Raw genomic sequence first — 13,446 nt, forward strand, 5'->3', positions numbered from 1 at the left:
CTGTCAATAGCCAGCGAATAGGAATCACGCTAAAATTAGAAGCCATAAAAAAACTTTGTTAATTCAAGGTCAAAGAAGAGTTTTACTGATGTATTCCACTTTATCTCTGAAAACGAGATCATTCACATTTTGATGTATTTCATTGAAACACGCCAGGTTGGCTTGGAACACGAATCGGCACAATACGGCAATGCAACCAAGAAAGGACGAACTTCAAACAAGATCCGCTCCAACACTTAGATAACGTTTAGGTGCTTTAAACAAACTTCTGAAAACACAAGCTAGTGAGATTTACCCCTAATCATAGTTACGAGAACTTATTGCGATTACGTGTTTATAACATAAGGGCAAACGTTTCTTGTCACTGTTGAGACACATCGAAAAACAGTTGGGCAAACGGATTAAAAAAAGCACTTGTTCGCTCGCATTTTAAAGCAAAACAAACAAACAAATCAACTTTTTCTTTACGTCCAAAAGAGTACAGATAATTATTATTTAATTCCGATCGACAAAAAAAATTCGAATTTCATTCCTGAACAAAGGAAAAACCATTTAAAGCACTTTTGAAAAATACGCATTCACTTGAAATAACGTATCCGTAAAAGTAACGAACGGAAAGAATTGTGGAGTAACTTCTTCTACCAAGTATGAGCTACTGTTTTGTCGTTGTCGTTCTCTTTCGCTCTCCTTTCGTTTCATATGTCCTCCAGGCATCATGCAATGAGAAAACGCGCGAAAAATGAATCCTCGTTTATGTTTATGTGAGTTAACTAGGGTTAAGCCTGCAATCTAATCGAAAACCAGTACCTGATCAACTTCAAAAAAACAGCTGACCTCGGTGAGTTCTAAGCTTGAGCCCGCAATATGATCACGTGATACTGGTCAGCGGATACATTGTTTTGACAGGTATGAATTGATCATAACATGGATGTCCAATATCAAAGCTGTATGCTGTAAACTAGCGTGATATTGGCCACATTGACATACATGGTGGGGTGGACGTACGTACGTACGGACGGACGGTCGATGACCTCGTTGCTATAAAACCAAAATTTCTCGCATCTATGGGTTACCATATTTTCTTAACTATATATAAAAAGTGGAGAAAATCATTACTTATGTTTAAGCTTAAAGGTCAACTGCGACTTTCTGCAATGAAACTAGACGTAAAGAACCTTCGAAGAAGAGTAAAGTGCCAAGTGGGAGAGAAATATCTATCGCAGTTGTTTTCCAAACACTTTGGTGTATGTGGCTTAAGAGGAACGTACGAATTGCGAAGCTCGAACTGTATATATCTAGCGAGAGGTTCGTTTAATCGAGGCTCCACTCTTAAAACAAGTTGTCGCAGTTGATAAAGTAGCTAATTTGATTTTGAGAAAATTCCTGTATAATTAACGAGTGATCCTTGCAAACGAAGTCAAATGGTCGATCTGCGGCTTATTGCGTTTTGTTTCGTCACAATTTTTATGGTGTAAGCATTGCAAAACAACCATGAATGAAAGTAAAAAAACATGGAACAACGGATGGAGAGGACAACTTAATGTTTGAATGTCCTTTTTTTATAACTTGGAGATTCGAATCGACTTACGTCTAACCCTTATTCTCGACGCATGCATGGGCATACACAACATACGCAAACTCAGTAGAGCCTTTTCTCAAGACTTTTGCTTCTGCTTTCGTCGGCAGTGAGCACCACGCATTAGACAGCGTGCTTACTCAAAATGTGAATCGCTAATTTGTCCGATCACAGCGCTCGTAGTGCCTTTCTTTGTTCATGCCACATAGGAAGTATTTCTAGTTGAAAAGTACTAAAGGCACGTGCTAGAACCACAATACTTGTCCCCTATTTTATAAATTATACACCATTTCAAGATTACATGGTTGACGGGTTTGCAGTGGATGATTAAAAATATTGCTTTTGTGCGTAAGGCCATTTCGTCGCTTGGCAATATCAACATACTTCTATGAAATAAAAGGTTGTATAAAAGGAAATTACGGGCCTAAAACATTTTTGACAAGACCACCGTTACTTAGATGACTGAAACGACCCTCTCAAACTTTTTCTGTAGTTCCAAGTTATCGGATTATTTTTATTATTATTTTTATTTTTATTTTTGTTCTCTAGGTTATTTTGATTTCCTGCTATTATTTCTTAGATTTAGCAATAACATATCTAAGTCTGCTTGTAGATGTATGTACTACTGATACCCCCTGAATTTTGCATTGCCATCAAACGTGACTCTCATCTAAACTTCAAGTGATATTGCGTCAGTACAGGATGTTTGTGTTTGTATTTTGTTTGTCAAAAGGGTTAAGAACACATTTCTTAGTCCCAGTCGTCATTTCAAGTTTGCGTTTCTTCATAATCGCATGCTAATCTGCAAACTTCACCATCTTAATTCAACGCTTGGGTAACTATTATGTACCACATAACCACTAAATAGCAACCTAATTATACAGTTAATGATGCATTGCCTCATTACCTGACTACTATCACGATCCCCAAAGAGTAGGAATCCGGAGTCAGACCTTGCTTTATCCTACCTATACTAATTCTACCACGATCCACGTAAAGATTAACGATAAAAAAACAGTGTGTAATCAACTGACTGATGGAAGAATCTTCGCAACACAATACAAAATGAGTATCGCTTTTACAAAAATTAAGGTCACACCTACCCTTTACATCTGCAAACAGTTGTATCATTAATAAAAAACCTGCACGAACGTTGAGCAGAAAAAAAAAATTCAATAAATACAACTTAAACTAAGCCACTGAATATTAACTGCCTTTTCGGAACGGCCTGCCTTTTAATACCTACTGTAGAGTACGTATTGTCGTACTATTCTAGCCACGAATGTCTGCTTAATGAAATTCATTTCAACAACATCCTTTCGTCAATTTTTTGGGCGCGATTTAATATTGTAATTCGACGAAATGATATTTTTCAATGGAGAGGGGTTTTTCCAAAAACAAAACAAAAAGAAGATGAGAAGAGGAGAACCCTTCACTGCAGGTGCATCATACAAGTATATGGAACAGTCCATTTTACAACATTTTCAACACTGTGAAACTGTTTGGATTTCATACCACCTTCGCAAAAGATAAGTCGGAGATGAATTGTTAGCAATACACAAAAAAATGTGTAAAGGCCATGAAATTAATACCTCAGTCCCAACGGGTCTCTTGTTTTCAATCCCAATTAAAAAAACTTCTTAAATCTATAAATAAATTTTTAAGACAAATTGACCGCCAGCCGAGTTAACTTTTTTCATTCTAATATCATTGTTTGTGTTGGAAGAGAATGAACAAACATTATGATCCGCGGAAATGAAACGAGCATTGGCGATCTGTTCTAGGACTCCATTATGTCGTTTGCGTGCAGAGATCATGTATTCTCTGCTATCAAATCTTGATTTTCTTCTTTGACGGATTCAAGAGCGTAAAACCTGTAGGTGATCAATACGAGTCGCCAAAAAAATCTTTTGATCCCACTTATGCGTGGTGGTAAATGACGCGTGTAAAAATAAGGTAAGATAAAGCGAAGTCATCATCATTATCATCCGTCGACTCAGAATTTAAAAAGGGTGTGCGGTCTAATAATAATAATAATAATAATAATAATAATAATAATAATAATAATAATGATAATGATAATAATAATAATAATAATAATAATAATAATAATAATAATAAACTTACCCTAAATGGGCTTCACCACGGGAGTTTCCGGGATAATTAAAAGCAACGTGTCACAAAGTAAGTCTAAATGATAGCTCGTTCACTTCAATAACATCTCTTAGTGCAAACTTATTTCAATTAGGACTCGAAAAAATTTCCATTTTAAAGCCTTCATGGTTAATCAAATAACTCACCACTCATGTAAATAATCACTAACCCAAATGGGTGATTTACTGTCAAGATCTTCTCGTATTTTCCTCCTCATCATCCTTTTGGTATGCTTTTTCTTCTTTCTTCTCGTTTTTTTGTCCACTGTATTACGAAACGATGCGATTCTTCTTTCCTGTTGCTTAGCATTGCCTAGAATGCTCACGACCGCCACGGGTGAAACATTTGGCAAGGTCTGATTCCCGCCGCGTGTGTCAAATAAGGTAGACCACCCTCTCTTGTTCGCCACGTGCCGTCCATGAGGCTCTATAGAAGACCTTTTTCTCTGGAGAAAGAACCATTCTGATTACATCACAAGAATGCTGATTACAGTTCGAACCCCTGAATTATCTACTATTTTGGCTTGTCTGCAGCAAGATCCTTCCTAAAGTATTATAACTTTGCCGAAAACTTTCTTGAATTGTTCTCTGCGGTAATATAAATAAAATAAGAAGCACTTAATATCAATCGCTCTTATGCATAATAAAAACTGGTTGGTGTAACTTTGTTGTAATTATGATTGTTTGGATTTAATAGGAATGATGAAACATTCACTCACTAAGGAACGAAAAATAACTGATAAAGATCGCTTACTGAATTTCATCAACTGCAAACTTTGGAAGAACCCTCGAAATTCAAAAGCGGATAGCTTAACTAATCTTTTGGAAACAATTGGAATGCCGTCAAGATAAGAGGCTTTTTATTCTCTAATTTTAGCAAACTCGCAGAGCAAGTCCATTATTATTTTGAAAATGATGCCACTAGCAAAAAAGGTTGCTTGGAAGAGACCAGCTTCTTTTGCAAACGTTTTCGATACATCTAAAAAAAACTATAACCCTTAAACGGAGGCAATTAGTACGTAAGCACAAGTCCACGTGTTGGACAGGGTTCAGTCCGAGTGAACCAGGCAACAGGAAAACAAACTGTGACAATGAAAACTACTAAACGCCGATTAACTCTCTTACCTTCACGGACATCGTACCAGTAGCATGGCTGTGGAACATTTGGAGATGCAAAACGATGGAAAACACGATATACTTAGTGATTTCCATTAGGATGTGTTGTCTCCGCTTCGGTACTTTATTCGATCTGCGTTGGTCGATCTGCAACAGTGAAGAGGTAACGTGTGTTAAATTAGGGAACGAATTCGTCACAGCTCAGTCACTGAGTTGATCACGTGATCAATTAGTGTCGTGCACCCAATCAAAAAAACGATTTAGTTGCCTTGCGGTTTTTGGACAAAGTTGACATTGTTTGAAATTGTTGCGCGCGGTCTTTTGTTTGGGAACTGTGTTGTTTGCTCTTTCTTGTTATTTCCCTCAACGAATTGCAAATACAGCTGTAAGATGCAACCTCTCTGTCAAAACCGAAGTGAAATTAATGTAGAAAATAAAGCTTTTTTGATTACGCGCCCTCAAATTGACAGAAATTAAGTCAGTAACGAGTGCTTTGTAAACTATCCGATCTATAGACAACGAAAATGCCATAATTGTTTATTGGCAATAAAGAATCGTAGGTCAAAAACTGAAGTGTGGGTTGTATAGGAATGTGAAGAATGGCTTAGTAATGCAAATCATTTATATATACAATTGGATTTGTCTTTATTGATAAATGAACACCTGGCCTATGGTCCAATTACTTTAATTTCAATCTCATCATGCGTCTCTTTGCTAATCGCTTTCCTTTTTTAAATTCTTTATATTTTATTACCAAATGCATTGCAATCATAAAAAACTAAGTTAAAAGACAAGGTAAATACAAAGCTTTAAATTTTTATTCTCTTGGGCGCACCCTAGCGCGCGTGGCAAGATCAGCCTAAATGCTCAATGACAGACTGTAGCTTGCGGTTGGAGCTAGGCGACAGCCACAAACGATTCGATAAACGTCCACTAAGCAGGATTTGAGTCAGGATAAGGTATGATGTCGGCTGGCTCTTCGCTTCTATCGCCGTGATGAAAGGAACAAAAAACTGAGAGTTATGACGAGAATCATTCAATCTTTGAACAGCTAAATTTACTCGTAAGGAGTAATAATGATGCAGTTTTTTTATAGATGTTTTGAACGAAGGTCAAATAAGATCAAAGGCTGTTTTGTTTATGTTTGCCGACGGAACAGCATCTCACAGGTAGAGAAGTTGAAACCAAGGAGAGTTAATCGTTTTGTCAAACCGGTCCAGATGATCAGTTTCACGTCACAGGAAAACGGCGGCTGATTATCATGAGTAATAGATACTTGCTGCTCTGGTCCGCTTCTCTCAACTTTCGTGTTCATCGCGATCGACTTCCGTAACTTGCTTCAAAAAGCAACTTAAGGACGAAACGTGATCGAGAACACGAATATTTATAAACCTCGTGTTCACCTGAAGAGTTGTTAAGTCTACGTAGGCGTTATGCTACAGCAATGGATCTTTTCCCAGGTGTACAAATTGTGTATCCAAGCAAATAATTACTTTTCTCCTTTTGTTGCTATTTTGGTTGGTTTCAGTATAAATAGAACTTGCTAATGTGCACTTACCCGATGTAGACGCCAGAAATTGAAAGGAAGTTGTGACTGACTAGTTCCAAACCTGTTCTACTGTTTTCAGTAGATTAAAACTTCGCCTTCCACTTAGGCCATTAGTCTTTCCGGAGTGAGCGCATTTTTTTCGGACACCCTAAATACACTATAAAAAACAAACTATTGAACTTTCCTTATCCGTCGTTAGCAAAATTAAATAACTCGACAATTGCAAGTAACTTGACTTAATAATCACAGGAAAGAAAAACTATAAATGGTATTCTAAGAGTTTACAATAAATGGAGTAAATTGAAACCACAACCAAAACACATGTTCACAACCAACATCCGATTTCGCCGGCACTTACTAGTTTTTTGAACAGATGACAGTTAATCATGATGTCTCTTTCACTCCTGCCCGACAAATGATAAGTAAACTAATCTTTCTGATAAGTAAACTAATCTTTCTGAGAGACGGAATCAACAATGCGATAACAGCAAATGTAAACTTTGCATCTTTGCAACATTTCTCTGAGGGTTTAAATCCCACGCAGGAAACTTAAAACCACCATGGTGTTGTTTTGGACCGTTCCAGACAAATTAGGAACCAGCTTATCTCTAACTTTAACGGCTTAAGCAAAGAAAAAAGGGGAAAATTTAAGGTTTGCGTAAACGTGGTTTATCGTTGAGGAGATTTCTCTTCTTTGTCAGATGAAAACTCCGGAAAACAAGCAATAAGTCCTTTCTCTTGTAACCGAAAAGCTTACAAAAAGAACATCTACATTAGGTGCGTCATAACTTTACTGCAATTTCATCCTTAGCCGAGTATGCAAAAACATGGTCTCATGATTGAAGGGTGTGAATTGCAAGTATTTAAAGAGAGGAAGATTGAAGAGATAGATAGTTTCTAACAAGGAGTCAAACTATGGATAAGGGCAAGAGAAATTTGAGATTGGTGGTGACATAAGACACATGGGAAAAGCAAAGGACTGACGCAAACTTTGCCGCCTGAACTGTGTTAAGAGTCAAGCCATTTTTAATGCTAATGGAGCCCATTGTCAAGTCCAATAGCAATAATAAATCATAATTATTATGACGCAAGACTGGCTGATCCTCATTTCAGACGCCAAAACGTTCGGCACTATAAGTTAATTCGAATTTCTAGTTGGAGAATATCCGATTCGATTTCATAGCACATAGGTTAAAGTGGCACAAAGTTACACATTATTGATTTCGTGATAATAGCTTTCAGTGTTACTCGAAAAATTGCGTTTTACTGTCCAGTTGCTAATTATCATGACAAACATCGATCATTTTCTCAAGAGCAAACGCCTAACGACGAGCTTGCGGTGAATACTATGTTTCTTACTTGAATGCTTCAAGCAAGACGAGTTTCAACTTTCTTGAGTAACTTAGACTAATGCTCAGTTTAACACTGTTCCGTATTAAATATACTGGACATTTCCCAAAAAAAGCACAATTTAACATAATTTGATACAATTAGATACTTTATTAACACAATTCAAACATGCCTATACTCCCGCGATACCCACTGATTGCAGAGGAGTGTGTTCCTTGAAAACGTAATTAAAGTTCGTAAAACAATCACGATATACGCTGAAACAACTCAGTGTCGTATTAAATTCGAAGGCTGCACTTTGCCAGGCTCCAGAACAATTAACGTTTCAGTCCCTTTGTCTTCTTCGATGTTAACCACTGTAAAACGAACTTAGATGAAAGTTAGGGATATTTCTTGACCACAATTACATAATAACTATGGTATTAAAAGAAAAAACAGTGAGATAAATAAAGAGCAAAACTCTTCTCCTGTCTACTAAAGAAAAATGCAACCTGCTATACGTCAACAAAAAGCTTAATAGAATTTCTGAAGATCACGCCTCATATGCACTGATTTGTCGCTGTGGGGTCATCACATTGTGATATTTATGCCTCATACAAAAAGAATCATTCACGATTACGGCCAAGGTGGCGCCCAACGAGAGAATAATTCATTTTCATGAACTTATGCCAACTTGAAAAAAAATCACTTAACGTCAAAACCAAGTTAATTAATCGCCTCTAGCGTTAACCTCTAAAATCCTAAGTAAGAGTTAAGCAAATAAAAGAAAAAAATAAAAAGTGACTCAGAGTTCGTTCCTTCAATTAAAATCCTCTAGCCAGATTTAGTCAGCGACACAGTTGACGATCGCGACGATCAGCGAGAATCGCGAGGTGCGTCCGCCAGCGAACGATTTTCTTATAAAATCTCCAATATGTTGAATACCGGAAATAAATCGGCCACAGTTTGCCTGTTGTGCCTGCTCCTAGTCCTCAGTCTATGATAATCTCGTACCAGTCTAGTTTCTAGGTTTTAGTCCGACTATGGAACAGCATGCACGACTGCGAGTTTCCAATTTCAAACCTATCTCGCTCTAACCCTGTTTTCTTGTTCATCAGCTAAAAGGATGGCTTAAGAACAGAGATTGACTCACAAGTGATGGGTTAAAACAGAAGGAGAAAATTTCAAAAAAATCGCCACTTCTCAGATTTCTCATTCTAGCACCCACTGCTGAGTCTGAAGATCGACATGATGGTCATCTTCGAGGGCTGTGCCTTTTTGAGTGCGATGCAGGTAATCTAATGATCAACTCTTCAATGACAAAATTATCACAGATGAAAGCTACCGTCTACGCTTGTTCGGCGCCAATTTGGCGCAGTTGAAACTTTCACGCTAATGACCAAGGGAAGCCTGGTCAAAGCACATGGAATGTTTCTGAGATCGGCTTGTTTGAACCACTAGGCGTGCCCTTCAAATACCGCAGGGAAATATACTACAACACCAGGGATTAACATCGCTGAGTTTCAGGATATTACCCTCGTTTGAATTTTAATTCCGTCCAGGTGAGATGAATACTCTCGATACAGCCACTACCGCAACAAGCCCCAGCCGGCCCAGTGGTTTGTGTGCAACTTCCGCTTCTTCCCATGCAAAGAATATTCTATGTTTCTTTCCTGAAGCACAAGTCATGGGAGCTTCTTAATTGCCACTCATCAAAGAGACTTATTGTTTTGCATTTAGTTGAAAACAGAAATAATTGCTCTTTGCGAACGAAAAAAACCAAACCCTTTTGCCAGAATTGTCCAGGTTTCCACATTGCCTCATTTCGGGTAGGAAATACTTTATGATTAAAGTTAAGAACCTTGTGAAAATTGTGAAAATTGATTAATACAGATGACGTACTGAGGTCACCAATTTTTGTTTGCGTTGCGGTGACGTCATGGGTATATTTCTACTGAAATGTTAATGTTCCCTTGAAAAGAATACCTTATGTAGGGAAACACGGGACTGTGATAATGGCTGCATAGTTATCACTGTTATGAAATGTGTGAATGCATTCTAAAATCATAAAGTGAACCGTATAAACGGCTCAGCAGCATAAGGTATTATGATTACAGCCCCAGTTTAAGCTTGTTATAAAGCCGCATAGCTTTACGGTACCAATAAATGTGAAAGAAATATGAAAATTCGGGGTGATGGAAAGTTGATTACATTCAGTAACAAATCTGCTCTTCCTTTATGTACTGTGAGCGTTATTGTGACGTGTTGGTATCAGCTGGCATAGAATGTGAAGGAATGCCAATGTCAATGGTTCCGCGATGAGTCTTTCCTAATCCAGACTGAGGCTTTCTCTAGCGTTATTGGTGTCCTTAAGCTCAACTCCACCCAGCACTCTAACATTGCAAATTGTTTTACGGAAATCGAGGCTCCAGTTAGAATCCGCTTAAATTCAACATGAAATAGCCGCGACTGAGTCTTGCAGTGGTCAATACTTCACCACTAAGCAACGGCTCATGCTATCAATTTTATTGCCAGCAACACCATGTAGCATCAAAAAAGGGATTCCAAGAAACATCTATCACGGTAATGACAGACAGAAAAAAGTAGTATCTGAATCACTTTCTCAAATAAACTTCCTCAGGAATGAGCAGGATAACATGAAGTGGTCGGACTGTTAAGAGGCAACAAATTGACAATTGGCGAATCGCGGTCAAATTAAACTGACAGGAACCACTGAAGGCAAATGAAGCCATCGATCTAAGCTGGATTTACACCCAAAGCACCCGCATGATTTCAGCGAATGATCTTAATCATTCGCTGAAATCATGCGGGTGCTTTGGGTGTAAAAACTAACAGGTCACCTATTTGATTCCACGAAAATGATCTCATTCATAATACAGTCCTAGAGTTTAAAGCATGCAGCTATCTACGGTGCCGTTTTCCGGCAAAAAACATAAAATAAACCATCCAACTTAACTTGTTATCCTCTCTTAACCTTTTTATTTTGTTTTAGATGCTACCTTCACTTGCCCCGGCCCGTAATATTATATACATCTAGATATGGATTCAGCCAAAAAATCTTGAGTGATTCAAAATTATTTTAGGCCTTTTCTTTTGGTTTATTTTAAAATCACCAGAAGTCATCTCCCCAATTAGGACTAAAATTTTAAATGCACTTACTTGCAGCAATCTTTCAGCACACGTTTTTGACTTAAAAAAATATTAGGCAAGTACGTAATACCGGCGTGAGAGATTGATCTTGCTCTGACAAATCCAAGAGAAATATCGGACGTATGTCTAGTCAGCCGAGTAAACAGCCGAAGAGCTATTATTCAAACTGATTATAGTTTTGCTCGTCTTTTTAGACAATGCAATTTTGCCAATCCAGATTTCCACAATGTAAGCGGAAACCGATTTTAAGCCGTGTATCATGTTATCTACCCGTACTTAGGTCATCTTACAAAAGAAATAGAATTCTCTCTTCATTCTGCTCAACAAAAGGTCATAAATTAACGATGCATGATTTAGCGAGCAGTGATAGGCGTTTTAAAAACAGAAGGAAAGGTGGAAAGATTGATTAGCATTGCAATTGAATTTTTTATTGTCGATCAACTATAGAGCAACCCATATCCTCCTATCATCTTTACTCTGTTTCTCAATTTTGTCACGATAGCACTGTACAGTAAGAAAGTGGAAGTGATCAAGAATTGAATTATCGAGGAATACCATATTTCACACACCCTTCAATCGTGCTTATGATAGTTGTTCATCATGTATGGTCAATCGATGACAACTGAGCCGCTATTAAAAAAGAGCATTCAAATGGCCAGGAGCGTGCGAAGCCCCGTCCGAAGTCACTCGAATAGGAAACGATAGCATACGTCATCACAGCCATGCCAGTAGAAGTAAACAATAGACCTCTTGTTAATCAACTGTGCTTTTTCATCAGCATTCTTCCCTTTACTTAGTCATGTAGGATACATATAGAAAAAGTCACGATAAACTAAATCGGAAAGCCTCCGAGAGTAACAAAGACGATGTAGCCACGAACTATTTCCTTCGAATTTGCTCTGCACTTGAAATGTTAGAATTAGCCTAATGTCTACAAATCAAACAGCTGCCTCAGTTACAAAAAGGATCAAATGTTGTGTGATTACTGTCACATTAGTATTTGAAATCTGTCGATAAAAAAACTTTGTTTAAATTTTACGGAACAGTTTAAGGCGAACTTTGCGTGCAATTTTCACCTATTTTAATACCTCCGGAAGCTCATTGAAATTTCGCTGTACATCACAAGACAAGATAGCCAAGTTATAAATCCATTTATGTCAACAAAGATTGCTGCAGATAACCAAAAATTAAGACTGACTGATTTATCTACTATATGCTCACCTTCTCGGTCGATGCGTCTTCTTCGCTCTTCGAAGCCTAATCTGTGTTACTCTTTACAAAAGCAATGATCTACAAGAAAAATACAACTAAACTGGCAGACAAATTGTACTTTGGGGTATTTCCGTTTATGAAAACCAGTCACTTGGGTTTCTTCCATTAAAATAGCTACTTACCACAAAGAGCTGATTAGCAGTATTTATCTAGAACTTAACAGCTACAGCAGATATAAAAAGTTGCAAAGCTGCTGGACGATTTTAATCACAAGGAAGATGTGGATGGCACATAATAAACTATTGCTTTTGTTGTGTTTTTGTTTATTTTTTTTTCGAAATCGTGCATTAAAAGAAGAAAACCAAAGAAATTATATTCTCTTCCCTTTGACTTTTTCACATTCGGCTTCTAAACTTGGTCCTACTGGAGCTGACCCCGTTCTTTGTAGGGGGTAAAATAACGAGCTTATTACAGGCGATCTGTTGTGGTATGTGAACGGACATGGACGAAAAAGGCGACGGAGCTGTTGATTAAGCATATGTTCAAAGTACCCTTTTCTATACCATGGCCTCATTAGAAAATTGCTGCCTGGATCCAAAACAATGAGGCTCCAGAAACAAACAAACTGTTTTATTTGAGAGGAATTCACGCGATTCAAAAATCAGCTTACATATAAAATAATCCAGCAATATGGAAATATTCAGTTTCGTTCTCCAAAAACGTCTCTCAGGATCATTTCTTTACCAAAATGGTACGGTACCGCTTTTTGCCTCTTTTGCGTTGCTGACAATTCGACGTTTCTGGCGCGAGAAATAGACTGGCACCATGCAGGAGGTCTGTTTAATTTTGTTTTTATTTTCTTCCAGCGTATTAGCTGTAATCACTTTGAGACCCATCCAACAATAAACCATTATGAGTTTTGTTTAGTATTTTAAAAATTTGAAATCGTGGTGTTGATACCTGTCTAAACCAGGACACGCCCGCACATGAACAGGAAACTGTTCTATTTAAGACAATTACTGTGAGGACTCCTGGCTTTGCTGGCGCACTTTTTACTTTGTTTCTTGCAAATAGAGTTAAGCAGATTCAGTGAAGAGGGTTGGTTATAGTGAGATAACTCCAGTGGATAAATTATCAATTCACCTTGTCTTAGGACATAAAGGTCACTTAAAGTTCGTTGGACGAGTGATACAAGTTAATGATTGCTTTAGCGTGTTTGTTGTTTCCGGATTTAATCTTCCTTTGATGTTAAAATCCTCTTTCAGAATCTGATCACTATCACGAAAAAATTAGTTTTCTTATTTCCTAAACGGTTTAGGGAACCGGCACGCCATTCTGCA

General features: G+C 37.7%; 1 protein-coding gene across 4 annotated transcripts in view; it reads right to left on the bottom strand.

Annotated features, from left to right (window-relative positions):
- The window catches only part of LOC138000157 (uncharacterized), a 14,952-nt gene extending 2,681 nt beyond the window's left edge, over nucleotides 1-12,271 (bottom strand). Inside the window, exons 1-3 of one of the 4 annotated variants that reach the window (XR_011123072.1) lie at nucleotides 12,116-12,271; nucleotides 4,855-4,992; nucleotides 3,877-4,175 (exon numbers count right to left, since the gene is read on the bottom strand). Coding sequence is in view for 3 of the 4 variants with exons in the window: in XM_068846360.1 (XP_068702461.1) it covers nucleotides 3,900-4,175; nucleotides 4,855-4,941 (363 nt within the window). In the remaining variant the exon portion in view is untranslated. Of the gene's footprint in view, nucleotides 1-3,876; nucleotides 4,176-4,854; nucleotides 4,993-6,403; nucleotides 6,688-10,903; nucleotides 11,063-12,115 lie in introns of those variants that run through there. The other 3 variants (XM_068846360.1, XM_068846370.1, XM_068846378.1) reach the window with 3 other exon arrangements.
- Nucleotides 12,272-13,446: the final 1,175 nt, after the last annotated feature.

The sequence above is a fragment of the Montipora foliosa genome, chromosome 1 (genome assembly GCF_036669935.1).
Source record: "Montipora foliosa isolate CH-2021 chromosome 1, ASM3666993v2, whole genome shotgun sequence".
In the NCBI taxonomy this organism is placed as follows: Eukaryota; Metazoa; Cnidaria; class Anthozoa; order Scleractinia; family Acroporidae; genus Montipora; species Montipora foliosa.